At 39.9% G+C, this 17,392-nt stretch overlaps 1 protein-coding gene across 11 annotated transcripts in view; it reads right to left on the bottom strand.

Annotated features, from left to right (window-relative positions):
• Positions 1-17,392, bottom strand: part of ABCG2 (ATP binding cassette subfamily G member 2) — a 130,702-nt gene that overhangs the window by 34,216 nt on the left and 79,094 nt on the right. For 10 of the 11 annotated variants that reach the window (XM_005608637.4, XM_005608635.4, XM_005608636.4 and 7 more), the window contains one exon: positions 2,538-2,759. In XM_005608637.4, coding sequence (XP_005608694.1) covers positions 2,538-2,740 — 203 coding nt within the window. In that variant the 5' untranslated portion in view covers positions 2,741-2,759. Of the gene's footprint in view, positions 1-2,537; positions 2,760-5,423; positions 5,564-17,392 lie in introns of those variants that run through there. The other variant, XM_070263441.1, reaches the window with a different exon arrangement.

Here is a 17,392-nt window from a genome sequence, read left to right as displayed (position 1 = left end):
ACGTGACCAACATTTTCTTGATTATTATGTGCCACAAAAAACTTGTCAGCTTTCAATTCTTCACAATAGCCAAGTCTTGGAAGCAACCTAAGTGCCCATCAATGGACAAATAGATAAAGATGTGACATACACACATACACACACACACAATAGAATGTTACTTACTCAACCATAAAAAAGATGAAATCTTGCCATTTGTGCAACATGGGTACTATGCTAAGCAAAATAAGTCAGATAAAGAAAGCCAAATACCATATGATTTCACTCATATGTGGAAGATAAACAAACAAACAAACACACAGATATGGAGAACAGATTGGTGGTTACCAGAGGAGAAAGTGCTAGAGGGACACTGAAAGGGGTAAAAGGGCACATATGTACTATGACAGACAGCAACTAGACGGTGGTGAACACGATGCAGTCTATACACAAGTTGAAATACAATGATATATACCTGAAATATAATGATTTACACTTGAAATTTATATAATGTTATAAACCAATGTGACCTCAATAAAGGAAATTTTTTAAATAAATAAAAAAATTAAAACATCAGCTTTCAGAAAGGCCAGTCAATTCTATTTAGGCACACAGCAAAACACAGAAGCTTTGCACCTACCATTCCTCTTATCAGGGATATGTCATTCTCCTAGTCAGGGTTTCTTAACTACCACAAGAAAGCAACAAGAAGTAGGCATGACAATAGATGTTGCTACTCGGAGAAAGTTGTATCTAATCCTGCACAGCATGTGACCTCACCACAACCCAAGCAATCTCAGAGCCCCATCGTTTCTTTCCCACTCACATCCAAAACTTTTCTCCCCTACTCGTCATTTCCTAGCCCTCTGGGAGCAGCTGGCTGCTAGCAACAGGAAAGATCACAGTCCCATGTAACGCATCAAGAAAATGCGAGAAACAGCTGATTCCATCTAGCTGTGCAGCCCTACCTGGCCAAAGCTGCTTGTTTTGTCTAGGAGTCATTAATTCCCCTATTAAACAAACAAAATAAAACACATAGGCCATGCTGTCTGAGCAAACCAAGATTCCCTCCCTCTCCACTCCAGAGAGTAAGAGTCAAGCTGAGTTCTCTAGAAATCAGAAAAACATTAACAACCCTAATGGCCATCATCTATGAAAGAACAGAGGTACCTGGTACCAGTAGATTCTATAGAAATCCTCATTTCCCTCCCCACTCTACTGCCCAGCCCACCACCACATGATGAATCCACTGCTAGATGAAGAGAATGAAGACTATAGCTTTATATTCATTTGGATTCTAAAATATAATTAAATGTATTGATTTGGATCCTAAATTCTCCTATCACGTTAGACTTAAACTGCATAACTTAAGCTAAGCTATAATTGTCTTATGTTTAAATAGTTTCCCTTTGTCTGTATAACGGGGGAAAGCATTAAGTAAATTGTCACAGATTATAAACTACTATATAAACAGACCACTTATTTAAAATCTATTTGAAAACCAAAGTACTTTCACAATATACTACCATTTCAACCTCCTGACCTTGCTTCTAGAACACAAAGGACATGATGTGCATAAGGACCTAAAAGTGTCTGACTCATAAGGTACAGTGGCAGATCTTCTATTTCACAGATTAGAAAACTGAAGTTTAGAGACTACAATTATATCCCCACAATCAAGAAGCAGTAAATCGTATAGCCACACCTCTTTCCACTAAAACACAAGGCTTACCCAGAAAAAACTAAATGACACATTAACTGTTTGGTTTTGTAGGGGAGCAGAATTTGCCACCTCAAGATGCATCTGTTTGGCATGAGGGTTATTTTGGGCTGGTTATTTTTAAAAAACTGCAGACACAAGAGAAGCTCTGAAAACTAAGGAGAAGCTGGCCTTCATAAGAGACATTTACATCTGTAGGGGAAATCTCCATCTGTAAAGGTGTCTCCTTCTCTGTACCAGGAAGAGGAGGATGACCTTATTTCTAGAAACTCTCATCAGTGCGGAAGGCAAGGACTTAAATCTGCATAATAACCTTACTCTTGTTTACTGTCCTTTTCTGGTAATCTTCCATAACTGACTCCCCCTATCTGCAACATCCTCCTTTGTCTTTAGCTGAAGGTGATATTTAAGGTGGTGGCTTTGGCCATTCTGGCGAGTTACTCAGATTTCCTGAGTTTCTCCCACATATACATGTTATAAAGCTTTGTTCGATGTTCTCCTGTTATTCTGTCTCATGTCAATTTAATTCTTAGACCTGCCAGAAGGACCCAGAGGGTAGAGGAATTGTCTTGCTCCCCTAGTTTCTCAAACAAAAGTTGATGCACATGGTACAATCCCTTTAAAGCAGTTTGGCAGTTCCTTTAAAAGTTAAATATACACATCATATGTGACCCAACCATTTCACTCCTAGTTTAGCCAGAAGAAATGAAAGCACATGTCTGTATATCTGTACAGACTTATACACAAAAGTTCACAGCACCTTTATCTGCAATAGGTAAAATCCGTGAAGTTCACTGTATGTCAATAGAGCCATTTAACTAAAAGTTCATGCACATACTTGATATTAGATAGTATTTCTTTCTCAACTGTTTTTCGACAAAGTAGAAAGCCACTCTTCTCTTTTACTCGATAGCAGATGTTATGAAAAGACAACACAGCTCCTTCAGTAAATGCCTTCACGCCCTTGGGAGTCTTCTTGGGGAGGCCATTGGTGTTTCTTTGTGACATCGGGATAGAAACTTGGTCATTACTGGACGACATTTGGAGAGATTCTGCGTTTCTGTAGAGGGAAAAGCAACAGTAAGCTGATCGTTCAGAGAAATAAATGAGATTGTAAACACCAGATAACAGTACCCTTAAAATAAGTTATAAAATAAATAAGTCCTGGGGATGTAATGTACAGCATGGTGACTATAGTTAGTAACACTGTACTGTATACTTGAAAGTTTCTAAGAGAGTAGATCTTAAAAGTTCTCATCACAAGAAAAGAAAAATTTGTACTATATGTGGTGATGGATGTTAACTAGACATTGTGGTGATGATGTCACAATATATACAAATATTGAATCATTATGTTGTACACCTGAAACTAACATTATGTCAATTATATCTCAATTTAAAAAATAAAAATAAGGGCTGAATTTATAGCTCAAGGCTTTACATCCCAGGTTGTTATACTCCTTCAATCAGCTAAGAAGATAAACTCCAAAACTGCTAGGAATGACACATTTCCTTAAGAGGCAAACATATTTAAATTCTTAGATCTAGAATTAACTATAAAAATGATTAAGGAAATCAAACCAATATTTAAGCAATTAAAGAATTCAAAACAAAAACCGAGTTTTTTTATAAATGAGGTTTAAAGGGTCTCATTAAACAAGTTACAAAAGGCCCCTTTAAAAGATTTAGAGTAAGACCTTAAGGTGTACTTAAAATCTTGTGGGGGCTGGAATAGTTAAGCTCGCACACTCTGCTTTGGATCCTGGGCATGGACCAAGCACCGCTGATCAAGCCACGCTGACACAGTGTCCCACATAGCAGAGCTAGAAGGATATACAACTAGAATATACAACCATGGACTGGGGGGCTTTGGGGAGAAGGAGAAAAAAAAAATTCATTTAAAAACAAAAGCTTGTGAAATAGGTATGAAATGTGAAACTTCCATAAACCTAGTTTTAGTTTTTAAAAATCAAAGCAATCTATGAAGAACTTCCTCTCTGGCTATGATGGAGTAGCTGTGACAAACCAGTCACCCTCCTAAGAGCAACTATAGAACTAGATCAAATATGAGATTCAACTGTTTGAAGAGTTCTCTCTGATGACAGCAACCAAAACAGCCAGGATTTTAGGAGCCAAAATTCTGTAAAGGAGAGAACAACATAAAGGCAAACGTAGCATTCTGTGCACCTTTCCTCTTGAGGCAAACTGCACACACCTGGGGCAAAACTCAGAAAAACCAGGCAGAAAGAACTGCTAGAGGCTAGAAAGCTGAGCAAATGTTTCAGCAGTCTCTCCATGCTAAGAAGACAAAATTTAGAGTTGCGAGCCTACCAAGAGGAGCCCTGGAAACCCCAAGCTTTTGAGATGCCAGAAGGGCCATATCCCGGAAACACGGCAACCCAGAAATAGACCAGCCTCTACTCAATCAAAGTGATTTGCTCATCCTTTATTTGTCTGCTGGAAGAAAGTTAAATCCACTCTCAAAGAAGATATCATACAAATTTTCAACCAAAACTTACCAGGCATGCCAGAAAACAGGACCTAATGTTCCAAAAATAAGGAAATAGAAATAGACCACCAGTAATGCAGACTGGAGTTACCAGACATTGACAATAAAATAACTGATTAATATGTTTGTTTAAGAAAATAAAAAGATAGACCATCACCAAAGAAACAGAATCTATATTTTTTAAAAAAATCAATAAATGAATGTAACAGCCGTTTAGATGCAGATTAGAAGGAGAATTTGTGACCTAGTGGACTGGCATCTAGATTAAAGTGGATGAAAATTATCATCATGGAAAAGAAAAGGAAAAAAAAAAATCCAGACTGAAAAGGATGAAAACATAAAAAGCCTAAGAAACATATGGGACATGATGAAAAAGGTCAAGCACACATGTAACTAGAGACCTGGGATGGGGGGGGGAAATGCAGCAGAACCAATGTTTGAAGAAATACTGGACAAGCATTTTCTAAAACTGACAAGGTATCAAGCCACAGATTGAAGGAGCTCTATGAACACCAAAGTAGGATAAACACAATGAAACCTCAGCTGGGCATATCACATAAAGCCGCTAAAAAACAAAGTAATCTCTGCGTAACTGTTTCTGTACCCAAAACCACTCTGTTGTTACCACACTACAACAATCTATTCAGTTTTGGAACCTGGAAAAGTAGGAACCCACTTAAAGATTGGCACCCAGGAAACTAAAGGTAAATACCTTAGTTTCCATCCGTCAACACAATGAGCGGTAATGATTAGCCAAAATCCTATTCTATTAAAGCAGTGAACAAGAAAGCACAGGCCCAAGTAATCTACGGCCCTTACCTCTTGACTTTACAACTTATGAAGCCGTCTCCCCACGTCTTCAGAAGCCAAAATATGCCAGTTCCAATGCCCACAATCACTTCTCCTGCTGCCACCTCTACTTAATGTCCAGCCACTGACGACACCTTCTAACCCTCTCTTCCAAGACACATTAAGAGGATCAAATACACACTCCTTGAACTTAAATAGGTCATTGGCTCAAGATGGAAGTTGGTAAGAGATTTTTGTGAGATTTTCTGCTAAGAAAAGGCACGAACTGGAACTAAAGTACCCAAGAAAGATCATCCGTGCCCAGACAAGACAAAGCGCTAAACCTGTTATAAATACAACAATTTTAGAAGTGTGTGTGTATGAAGAGTTTGACTTCACTGCAATAGCATTAAGTTTGTAACTCACACTGCCTAGGAGCTGCCTGGCTCCTCACTAGGATTCCAACAATCTTCCTCAGGGAGACAGCGGGGCCTCAGTTGGTTCATGAGTCACAAATCCAGCGATGTGACAGATATACCTGAGGCAGACCATCCAGCAGAAGCACACTACACCAAAAACACTTTTTTTATTTTTAACACCAATATGGAACAATGCATTACTTTAAGAGGAAGCAAAAAATAGATAGCAATGATTAAAAAATAAAGAAAATGCAACACCTCAGCACCATATTAACGTCAAAGTACTCAATCTGCACTTAATACAGGATACTGGGTTAGACGAATCAATAAATGCAACTGCTCCCAAGTAAACAGTAATCTTTGCCGCCAGTTGAAAGCTCCCTAGGCATATCTGTCTCCCCTGTTGGATTAGCATTATTTTCCTTTTATATATATATATATTTTTTGAGGAAGATCAGCCCTGAGCTAACATCTGCCAATCCTCCTCTTTTTGCTGGGGAAGACTGGCCCTGAGCTAACATCTGTGCCCATCTTCCTCTACTTTATATGTGAGACACCTGCCACAGCATGGCTTGCCAAGCAGCGCCATGTCCGTACCCAGGATCCGAACCAGCAAACTCAGGGCCGCCAAAGAAGCAGAACATGCGTACTTAACTGCTGTGCCACCAGGCCAGCCCCAGCATTATTTTCCTTTTATATATATATATTTTAAAAACCGTGGGGGACACCCCATGGCCAAGTGGTTAAGTCCATGCACTACACTTCCATGGCCGGGTTTTCACCGTGGGGTTTCACTAGTTCGGATCCTGGGTGTAGACATGGCACCGCTCATCAGGCCATGCTGAGGCGGTGTCCCACATAGCACAACCAGAAGGACCTACAACTGGAATATACAACTATGTACTGGGGGACTTTGGGGAGAAGGAAAAAACCCTAAATCACATGTAGATTTCCCTATAACAAAAATCAGCTTCCAGAGCACCTGCTAGTCCTAATTGGGTTTTATATCACCTTCTGTACCCTAAAGCCCCTGTAAAGACTAAGTCCTTAGATAAAAGAAGCATCCAAATGGCTCACAACCAGCCTACGTGGTCCCCTGGCCTGATTATATCCTTAGCCAGCTGGAAAATTCTTTTCAAACATGATCGAGCTAGAGGAAGATTGGCATGGATGTTAGCTTAGGGATAATCTTCCCCAGCAAAAGAAAAAAAAATAATCAAGGGGCTTTGAATGATGAGATTCTTCTCCCTTTTCTAGCTGTCCCCTTGCTGGTGGCCTCCCTATGTCACCTTTCCACTCTTCTTGTTGTTTTCTAACTAATGAGGCCACATTTTTACTTTTTTGAAAAGTTTGAACAATTTTCTTCCATAGATGCTGGTATATCTATTAAAAGAATGATAATCTGAATTAAAAATGCCATTTTTCTCTATTTCACTCCTTATCATACTCTTAATCTGATAGTGTACTGTAAACAAAGTGCATAATACAATGGAAACTGCACATAAGGAAGACAAGCACACAGGTCGAGCCTGAAGCCCTCAGCCAGACACCTGTGCAGTTATAATTATTGCACATGCTGGTAGGAGCCAGAGGGGCCTCAGGTCACGAGTTCAGGGGCCTCTTCGTCCATTTTTTCCCAGGGATAACATGAGTAAATGGAGAGTTGCACTCTGCCTCACAACCATAAGGACATGCTGTGCAAGGACACACCTCTTCAACTATTTACCGTAACGCCAAGAGTTTACAATTCTGATGAGGAGTTAGGGTGCCTCATGTCACTGTCAGGTGACTGCTACAAAACTTATGACTGGACAGAAATAGAAGCAGGATATTATCGAATACTTTTTAGAAAAAACACTCAAAATCTGAATTTTAACTTCCCTAAATTATCCCTTGCTTTTAAAAAGTCCTCTATCAATCAATCCACGGGTTTTCACGCTGTGCCCGATTTGACAGATCCAGCCTGAAGCATCCCGTGTTGATACTGTATTCAGGTCCAAAGCCTGCTCAGTAATGTAGAGTTGGGGTCAGACCACTGAGGTCTCCAGGCCAGCGGACAATCCGAGGCTGGCACTCTAGGCCCCCACAGCACTGCAGCAGCATAATCTGGGGAATGTGGCACAAAGGACAAGGTCAGCCAGGGAGGAAGAGACCCCATCATGGAAGGTCTTGTACAGTCAGCAAGAAGCCACTGAGGCCTTTTAAGCAGGAAAGGTTCAGGATCTTAATTATGCTTTTAAGAGACCATTCTGGCTGCTGTGTGGCAATTGCAGAAGCAAAGTCCACATAGAAGTTATTGCAGAAAACCAAGTGAGACAAGCTTGGACCAGGGGATGGGGCTGTTAATGACAGGGGGAGGTCAAAGTTCAAGAGTTCAGTTCCAATGTGGTAAGTGGTAGATGTCTGTGAGACATCAGAGAGAGAGAGAGATCTTTGGTTAAAAACTGAAAACCATTAACAAGACTCTCGTGGATGATAAACCACCCCACCGTCTTAGGGTCCTCATTATGCAATAATGTATTGCTCCTTGATTTTAAAAAGTGCTACACACCCACATTCAATTGAGCATCCAAGTGTGAACAGTTTTCCAAGAGGCATCGATGACTTATACTGTCACACACAGTGGTAAAGTTTAGGATCTTGGTGGCTGCAGTGAATTTCAAAACCCATATAGAAGACTTTTGTCCTTGGCTTCCCCAGCCCTTTGACTTTCTCTCCTTTAAGGATCTTGCCCTCCCTACTATCTCGGCCATGCATGCTCCCAACCTCAGCACTGTGAATAAACTCACTGTCTTCTCACCCAACTTTAATCCATCTTTCCCAGCTTTAATCCATTTCCTTGTGTGTGTGTGTGTGTGTGAAGATTGACCCTGAGCTAACATCTGTGCCAATCTTTCCTCTATTTTGTATATGGATCGCCACCACAGCATGAAGAGTGGTACACATCTGCACCCAGGATCCAAATCCACGAACCCAGGCCACCGAAACAGAGCATGCCAAACATAACCACTACGCTACCCAGCCAGCCCCTATCCATGTCCTATTTTCACAGCCCACTCCCTCTGCTTATGAGAGGCCATCTCCTCCAGGACTTTCTGTCCTCTACTTTTCATTCCCTCTCGCTTACTAACCTCTCCAGTACTTTCTACCACCCCTCACTTTTTCTTCCCCTGCATCAGTTTTTCCTTCTCTACTGTTAGAAAATTCTATACTTCTTCTCCCTTCTTCCCCTCCCCTTCCATTAAGATGTATATAAGTCCAAAATTCTAACAACCCCTTGGAGGCATTTGTTTTTCTTAAAAAAGAAAATCCCACAGCTCCTGTCGATTGCCCCCTCCCTCCCATTCACCCTCATACCGAAACTACTCTTGACAAAGTTCGGTGAGGGCCAAAGTGACATATCCAATGACTTTTTTGATTAAAATGTAATTCGCAGACCATAAAATCTACAATTAAGTAGTTTCTAGTGAATTAGTGACCAATTCTTAGCTGTCCCCTTAGACATACTACCAGCAACATTGAGAGTTGACTATTTCCTCCCTGAAAAGCTTTCTTCACTTTGACTTCAGGACACAAGATCAGGAAGCTCAGCTTGGGACATGTGCTTCTTAACATTCAAGGAAGACAGAGCAGAGGGTCAGAAGTTCACAGCAGAGGGCCTAGTTCACAGGAGGCCCTAGAGATACCCACAGAACTGTCACAAAATGATCCCCACATCTCCCATTTATTGTCCAAAGGGCCCAATTATCTTTCCTAAAAGTCATTCGTTTTGGGGGTCAGCCCCGTGGCTGAGCGGTTAAATTTGCACGCTTCACTTCGGTGGCCCAGGGTCTCGCTGGTTTGGATCCTGGGCGCAGACATGGCACTGCTCATCAGGCCATGCTGAGGCAGCATCCCTCATGCCACAACTGGAAGGACCCACAACTGAAAATACACAACTATGTACTGGGAGGGCTTTGGGGAGAAAAAGGAAAAATAAAATCTTTTAAAAAAAGTCATTCGTTTTCCCTTAAGTGCCCTTCTCCCTCTCCCCTTCTCTTATTAAGATGGTATTTAAGCCCCAAATTCTAATTGCCCCTTTGAGTCACATTTTTCTGTTAACTCTTTTCCCAAATGATGAAATCTAAGCTGTCCTTTTGATGCGGGCCCTGATATCATTTCCCCTACATTAAACCCAGGAAATGAAGGGTTAAAACCAAAGCACTCATTCCCTGCCTACTCCCTGGCTTCCTGGCTCCAGAATCCACTATCCTCCATGGAGACAGACACCGCCAAGGACAAGCACTTGGATTCATTATCTCCTCTCCACAAGGAGATACAGGCTGGTAGGAAAGCTGCTGACCAGCAAGGTCATGGGCTCCCTCCTCTCTGCAAGTTGTCTAAGGCCAAAGACAGGCTGGTAGGAAAGCTCCAACCAACAAGGCCATATGCTCCCTTCCCCCACCTAAAAGCCCACATTAAAAACCCTTCCTTGTAGCTTTTCAAGGAGTTTGGGATTTCAGCGTTAGCTGCCCTTTCTCCTTGCTCAGTGTTGTGCAATAATAAAATTCCTACTTTCTTCCACTACACCCGGTATCAGAGATTGGCTTGCTGTGCAACAGGTGAGCAAACTCACTGCAGGTTCGCTATCAATTTGGCAACCCAGATGGGACCATGTCCCAGGTGGACATCTCGCCTGTGGCACACCAGCCTATGGCTAAAGGCCTCTCTTGGAAGCTGTCCTGCAGCTGCCTGAGCCCCTTGTCTCAGGCATCAGCCCCAAGCAACTGGCTGCTAACCAAACGTCATTGGCCCATGGTGCTTTTGCTTTGGTGGTGGAAGAAACTAGGTTCAGGACTTAGGAAGACGTCTCTTGCAAGTAGCTGGTAGTTTTTGTTTTGGTCCTTGTGCTAACCTTTTCCAACAGGACTGGTTGGAAATAACGGGTACCTGGCAGCCCTCTGGGCTCCATTCATTTTTAAGTCACGATGCCCCGTCCAGATTTTGGTAAGTCCCCCGGGTGTGCACAACCGAGGTCCCTTGTCCTTGCTCATTTGGGAAGATATGCATAGCAGATCTTCATTTGTTAGGCGCCCCCCGAGTGTAGGCCACGGACTGAGCTGGGACTGAAAGTACTTTGGTTTTTAGATTTGATTTTGGTCTTCATTTTGGCGTCCATTTGTGGCCGAAGGCTTTTGGAAAAGCGCACTTGTTTGGTATTTGTTGTTGTTTGTCTGTTTGTCTTTCCTTTTAAAAGTGTTAACATGGGAGGTGCCGCATTTATTCCATCTAAGAGCACCTTGGGAAAAACTTGGGCTGACTGGTCGACCTATAGCTGTAAGCCAATGTCTAAAGAGGGATGATTTTCCTTTGTAACACCACGTGGCCACAATATTCTTTAGACTCCGGAGGAAAAAAATGGCCAAACAATGGATCCTTAAGTTGGGAAACTTTTTAGAGGGTTCTCGTGATAAACAGCTGTTTTATTGGTACCTATGAAAAGACCCAACTAAAAGGAAAATACGACTGGTCTTAAATATTTAATCAAACTTGGGGTCTCAGCTTCTTCTTCTGGTCTTACAGATGCTAATAAAAACATTAAGTTAACAAAGAGAAATCAGAAAGAGAAAAGTCACAGGACTCATCCCAACAGGATGGAAATCTTTAGCTAGTTATTAAAAAGGAAAGTGGGATAAACGGAACAGACATGAATAAAGTTAAGACAAAGGTTTTAATAAAACACTGCCTAAGGTTGGATGGGCTAAAGGGACCCCCTAGTGGTCCCCCAACATTAAAGGCCACCAGACAAACCTGTCTATTCACCCCAGCTGAAAAATTTTAAAAGGTCAGGAGGCAAAAGTCAGAGTGAAAATCCTGACGAATAATTGTTTGGGGCAACAGTAAGGCTACTAAGGTTGATAAAACTATAAAAATTAAAGTGTTTAAGCTAATATTACATGAAGAGGTTATATCAAGTTTGCCTGGATGTTTTCTTTGGAAATAAATGTTATGTCTATCTGGGAATGAGTCCCCTACACAATATCGTAATACTGAAACTTGTTAATGGAATTCTAATATAAGTTATAATTAGGGGTATAAGAGTTGGAAAAATTAAGATAAAAGTTTTTAAAAATTGATATACTTAGGGGGCCAGCCCAGTGGCACAGCGTTTAAGTTCACACATTCCGCTTCGGCGGCCCAGGGTTCACCAGTTCAGATCCCGGGTGGGGACATGGCACCACTTGGCAAGCCATGCTGTGGCAGGCGTCCCACGTATAAAGTGGAGGAAGATGGGCACAGATGTTAGCTCAGGGCTAATCTTCCTCAAAAAAAATAAATAATAAAAATGTTTAAAAAAATTGATATACTTAAATGGGCCAATTTCAGTTTACCCAAACTGATGTATGCAATTGGAAAAAGCCAGCTACAACAATGGGAAGCCTATTTTAATCCCTTAAGGCTTCTAAATGAAATCAGAAATACTTTACTGCCCCTTTAAGAGAAAATAATTAAATAATTGAACATGCCAGTGGTCAAAGCCAAATCTTATGCTTTTCTCTATTCTCTTGCTGAGCTTCCCAGCAAGCTGAGATTCACCACTTCAGCTCTCCCAAAATTCCTGGTCTAAAACTGAACAAGTAAAAATAAGTCAACCTTTGAGACAATTTGGAATTGTAATGGCCATTCTGGGAAACCTCTGTTTCAGAAAAGAGAGGGTTCAAAATCTCTCACAATGTAATACAGTCTTTGATTAATATGTCAAAACTTCTAAAAGACACAGTTATTCAACATGATATAAAATGATCTTTGATGAATGAAACCTTGTTTAAGTTTGCTGGTTTGATTTAAAATAGACATGTCCTCAAAGTTATCAGCATTGGCTATGATGCAGACATACAGCCTGGGTTTACTGGTCAAACGAGCTCATGTCATCTCTGTTACAAAATTTATCAGCAAAACTAATAACTCCGTATAATAGCTAATTTTGTTTAATGTTTCATGAGGTTTTTATAGATGATCTAAATATAATTGTCGAGAACAGGTAAATTAAATGTAAAAGGATAAAAGTTTCTGGAAAAACTCTAACAATAATTATATGTATTATGACATATGTACTTAAAACAACTTAAGATAATCGTTAACTGCTTTAATATCACATGAAGTTTTTCAGAGTAATTTAAACATAATGTTAAAACTGGGTAAGAGTTTTTAAGCATAATAATTATGTTGTATAGTGTGCATACTTAAAATAACAGCTTCCAAAATCTTTTTGGAAACTTAAACTCTCTAACTTTGCTAAGTTAAGTAAAATGAGAACAGTTTATTGGGTATCTAAGTCATTTCTACGTAAGATAAAATATTAAAGGTTAACTACTAAGTATATATTTGTCTGCCTTTGGTTTCTTATATCAAAGAAACTGAAACGTGCTTAGGTTTATTGATAAACATGTTTTATGTATGCTGAAGAATTTTCTATGAGAAAACACGTACTTCTAAAAGGTCTGTATATAAGGAAAGTAAAATGTACGTTTTCAGTAAAAAAGCTATAAAGAATGGAAATATTTTTGTTTCTTAAGTTAAGAAAGATAAATTTGTCCTAAAGCACCGGGATAAATTCTGAATGTAAAAGATAAGTAACCTAAGGTTTGTGAAGTAAAGCCCTAATGAGTTTTATCTGTGGTCACGCTGACTGAGATTAAAATAAATTTATTAAATAAATAAGTTTTAATGTCAAAAGTAAACTGGTACAAAATTAAAATTTAGTCTCTTCTTTCTTTAAAGGATAATTTTCCTAAACATTTTATCTGCTCTCGATAAAAAATTTTTTTCACTATTTTAACTGCGTCTCCTTGACTGGTTCTGCTGTCACTTTGAATACATACCTGAACGTGGTTTCGCAGTGAGCTTTGTTTCCTATCTGAACAGACGTTTTAAAGCTTTTAGTATTTTTGACAAGCTCCCCTCCAACAAAAATATTCAAGTCCTGAATAAAAGCTTTCTTTTGACCTGGAAGAGGAGGGAGAGTTTCTCTGGCGATTTTCAGAGGGCCCCTGAGACTTCTCAGAGAGATTTGCTCTCTTTCTATAAGAAGAAAATGCTAAACTAATTAGGCTTATTTGGTATGTTAAATTACATGGGAAGCGTTGACAAGTAATGATAAACTTTCTTAAACGGTATTATGTCGATGAGTGTTATTGATAAGTATTTTTTAAATTATCTAAAATTCTGATCTGTTCTGATTGTCAGCCATGATTCTGCTTATTATCTCAAAATGTTATATGTCACAAGAATGGTCAAATATCTTTGTCAATTACCATTTTTGAATATTTTGTTATTTACAGACAGTTGTTTTAGTCTGATGTTTTTGCAAATATGTTTCATCTTCAGAGAAATTAATGGAAGGGACTCTGACACTCTAGAATACAGGTTTCTGATAAACTTTCAGATTATAAAACTGAGCTGGATAAAAGATTTCAGAACTCTAACAGAAGAACTGATGACCTCATAAAACTGCTGATAGAAGATTAAGATCAAGAACCAATTACAAAGGACTGAATAAACCCATAGGGATGATTGTAATTTTTTATGGCTTGTTGCTTGAGATATTACTGATTTTTGATGTTTGGGGTTTTTTTCAGATTTAAGAAAAGTTTTTCTCTATTCTCTTAAGGAACTATGATTTATAGCAATTTGTAAACAAAATTGAAGCATTTATCTTTTTCTCCCTAACTGAGCCCTCCAAAAGGTAAAAACTCCTGATGAGTAAGTATTCTTATTCTCATGGCAATATGGTTGTTTGCATAAGTCCAATAAAAATCTGTTCTTCTTATAACAGGACACAATTGGAAACACTGGTTATAACACTAAGGCTTTGACTGGAACTTCATATTTGAGAAAAACATACAGACTTGGATATGACAAGACAGCTTTTGAGAAACGAAAGTTGACTTCCTGGAATAAAGCCACTTGGAAATATTGTCCTGGTACCATTCTTCTGGGTTTCCAGTTGATGAGGATTTTAGGCCGGTTAATTTTAAAACTGCAGATGAGAAGCAGGCTCCCAGGACTGGAGTTTGATTGCCCTTTGCTGAGAAACATTTACATTTGTAAGGGAAACCTCCATCTGTAAAGATGCCTCCCTCTCTGTGCCAGGAAGAAGGCGGATGGCCTTCTCTCTAGAAACTCTTAATGAGGAAGGCAAGACCTTAAGTTGGTTACTGTCTGCAACCTCATGTAACTGATTTAGGGTGGTGGCTTCTGGCCTTTACTTAATCCGATTTGATTCTTATCTAAAAGTTGTGGGACCACCCAATGGCCAGACCCCACCTGCACTGATACCATTTTAACTTTTTTACATGTTCTTTCCTTTGTCTTGTAAAGAGATGGCTCACATACCTATGCCTTAAAATTAGCCTTACTCTCCACCCATGTTTGCAGCAGAAGCAGCGGCAGCAGCACCTCCTCCTGCCCGTGGGCCCTGTCCCCACACAGCACCTCTGACTGCCCATGGGTCCTGTCCCCATGCTATTCCACACTATTCTCTAAATAAAAGAGCACTACTGCCAGATCTTGAGAGTCCAAGAAATCTTTCTTTCGACTCCTTGGCTCACTGACCCCACATCACAGTGACCTGGTAAGGTTGAGCAAAAAATGTTACTCCCTCTGGCAGGTACAAGGAAGCTCAATTATTTTGGGGAACCTCTCGAAGAGAGGAATTCCCCCAAATCTATAGGTACTGCAGGCAGAATCTGATGACAAGTTATGGCCTGGCTTTCCTGGCCTTGAGAGGCCTTTAAAGTTCAACCTGAGATTCCTTATAAGGTTCCAGCAAAGCAGATTTAAAGGAGCCTATATAATCAATTACAATTCTTGCTGTACTTATGTAAATAATTATGCCAGATTTATTAAAACTAGACTTTGTCAATTTCTCTTACTAATTTGTCTTTTGTCAGTTTAATTTGCAGGCTCCCAATCACTGAACCTAAGAGAGGAAAGGAAGAGTTTTTCCTCCCCTAGACTGTAGCTAGAGAGGAAATTTAAGGGCCTAAGATTATGTTTAAAATTGTGGAGATTAGGGGCTGGCCCCGTGGCTGAGTGGTTAAGTTCGCGCGCTCCACTGCAGGTGGCCCAGTGTTTTGTTGGTTCAAATCCTGGGTGCGGACATGGCACTGCTCATCAAACCAGGCTGAGGCAGCGTCCCACATGCCACAGCTAGAAGGACCCACAACGAAGAATATACAACTATGTACTGGGGGTCTTTGGGGAGAAAAAGGAAAAAATAAAATCTTTAAAAAAAAATAAAAAATAAAATTGTGGAAATTAAGAAGCACCAGCAAGAGGACAAAGTTAACTGGCCAAAGTTAAAAATTAACAACTCCCTTCATTGCCACAAATTACACAACAAATCACTTTTTTTATAGACGGTAATCTAGTTCCTGATGTGTAAAAAATCTATAAATAAAGCCCAAGGAAGTGATTCTTTCATGTATCACAGTTCAACATAATTGAGGGTCAGAATGAAAAGTACCTATGCTTCTTTGCACATTCTTCAGCAACATGCAGGGGAAAATAAAATGGTGCTATCCACTAGACACACATGGCTACTACTCAGCCCATGAAATCCAGCTAGTGAATTTTTATATGCTATTTAATTTCAGTTCACTTAAGCTTAAATAGCCACATATGGCTAATGGTTACCACAGTGGATAATACAGCTCTAGATTGTTGACTTTTTCAAAATGTATTTTCTCATTCCTGTGTTACTTTATAAATAACCAATTTTATAACCCCATGAAAGATACATATACTTGCTATATCCTGGATCAAATCAATTCATTCCTGAGTTTCAAAAGAGCACAGAACTACAGTATTACATTTATCTCAAAAATAGGACAATGCTATATTTTTCAGGTTGTGAATAACAAATAAATCTAAAAAATGATCAAGCATGGCTGAAGAAGACATGCTTCAGGTTTTTTAGAACTGTCTTCTGAACAATTGCTAAACTGAATTCGACCACTTTCCTCAAAAGAGGTGAATCCTTAAAGAATTTGTAGGGGAGGAAGACATTTCCTCTTCCCCAATGGGGGTTCGTCTGGCTGGAGAACAAATTAAATTCACATGAGACAGAAGAGCAAGAAAAAATTAAACAAAGCTTTATGAGGACCCATGGCTCGGGGCCCTTTCTTCCCAAAGGAAGAAAGGGCACCGAAGAAGTGGGGTACACATAGTGGTTATATACCCCCAAACAGGGTGTTTCACATGTGATGAAATGTCCCTCCCACAATAGTCACAAGATTGCCCTGTGGGCACAGTACTTGATGAACACAGCAGGTAATGGTCTGCAGTCTCAGAGGGCGTAGCACGAGGCAAGTCGATTGTCTGGAGCTGGGCGGTCACAGGTGAGCGCGGCAATCAGTTCCTAGCCTAAGGAAAGATGCTTAATCCCTAAAGAAATGCCAACGTTGGGAGGGGGAGGGAAGTCAGTTACAGGAGGTTACTAGAGAAGCACAATAAAATGCAGATTTTAAGTCCTTGCCTTTGGTATTGATTAAGAGCCTCTAGAGAGAAGGTCATCTCCTTCCTTCTTCCTGGTACAGAGAGGGAGGCACCTTTTACAGATAGAGATTTATCTTACAAAGGTAAATGTGTCCCAACAAAGGGCAAGTTCCATTCCTCAGAACCTCCTTCCCTGTCCCAGTTTATCAAAAGCAATCAGCCTCAAATAATCCTGATGCCAAAGAGACATATCTTGGGGTGGCCAATTCCAGGTCCCTACAAATTAAATCTGATTTTTAAACAATCCACATTTGACCAAAACATTTTTGACCATAACACAAATTTCATAACATTTTCATAGTGAGTTTCATACTAATTTATGCAGAATTTCAAATACCAAAGGTGGAACAATGAAAGAAAAAGAATAATCAATTTAAATAAATTATAACCCTTCCAGACACCCTCCAGGGCTTTCCTATAAAAGTCACCAAGATCTCT

Source organism: Equus caballus, chromosome 3 (assembly GCF_041296265.1).
Source record: "Equus caballus isolate H_3958 breed thoroughbred chromosome 3, TB-T2T, whole genome shotgun sequence".
In the NCBI taxonomy this organism is placed as follows: Eukaryota; Metazoa; Chordata; class Mammalia; order Perissodactyla; family Equidae; genus Equus; species Equus caballus.
The sequence above is the reverse complement of the archived record's forward strand: the minus strand, read 5'-3'. Positions and strand labels throughout refer to the sequence as shown.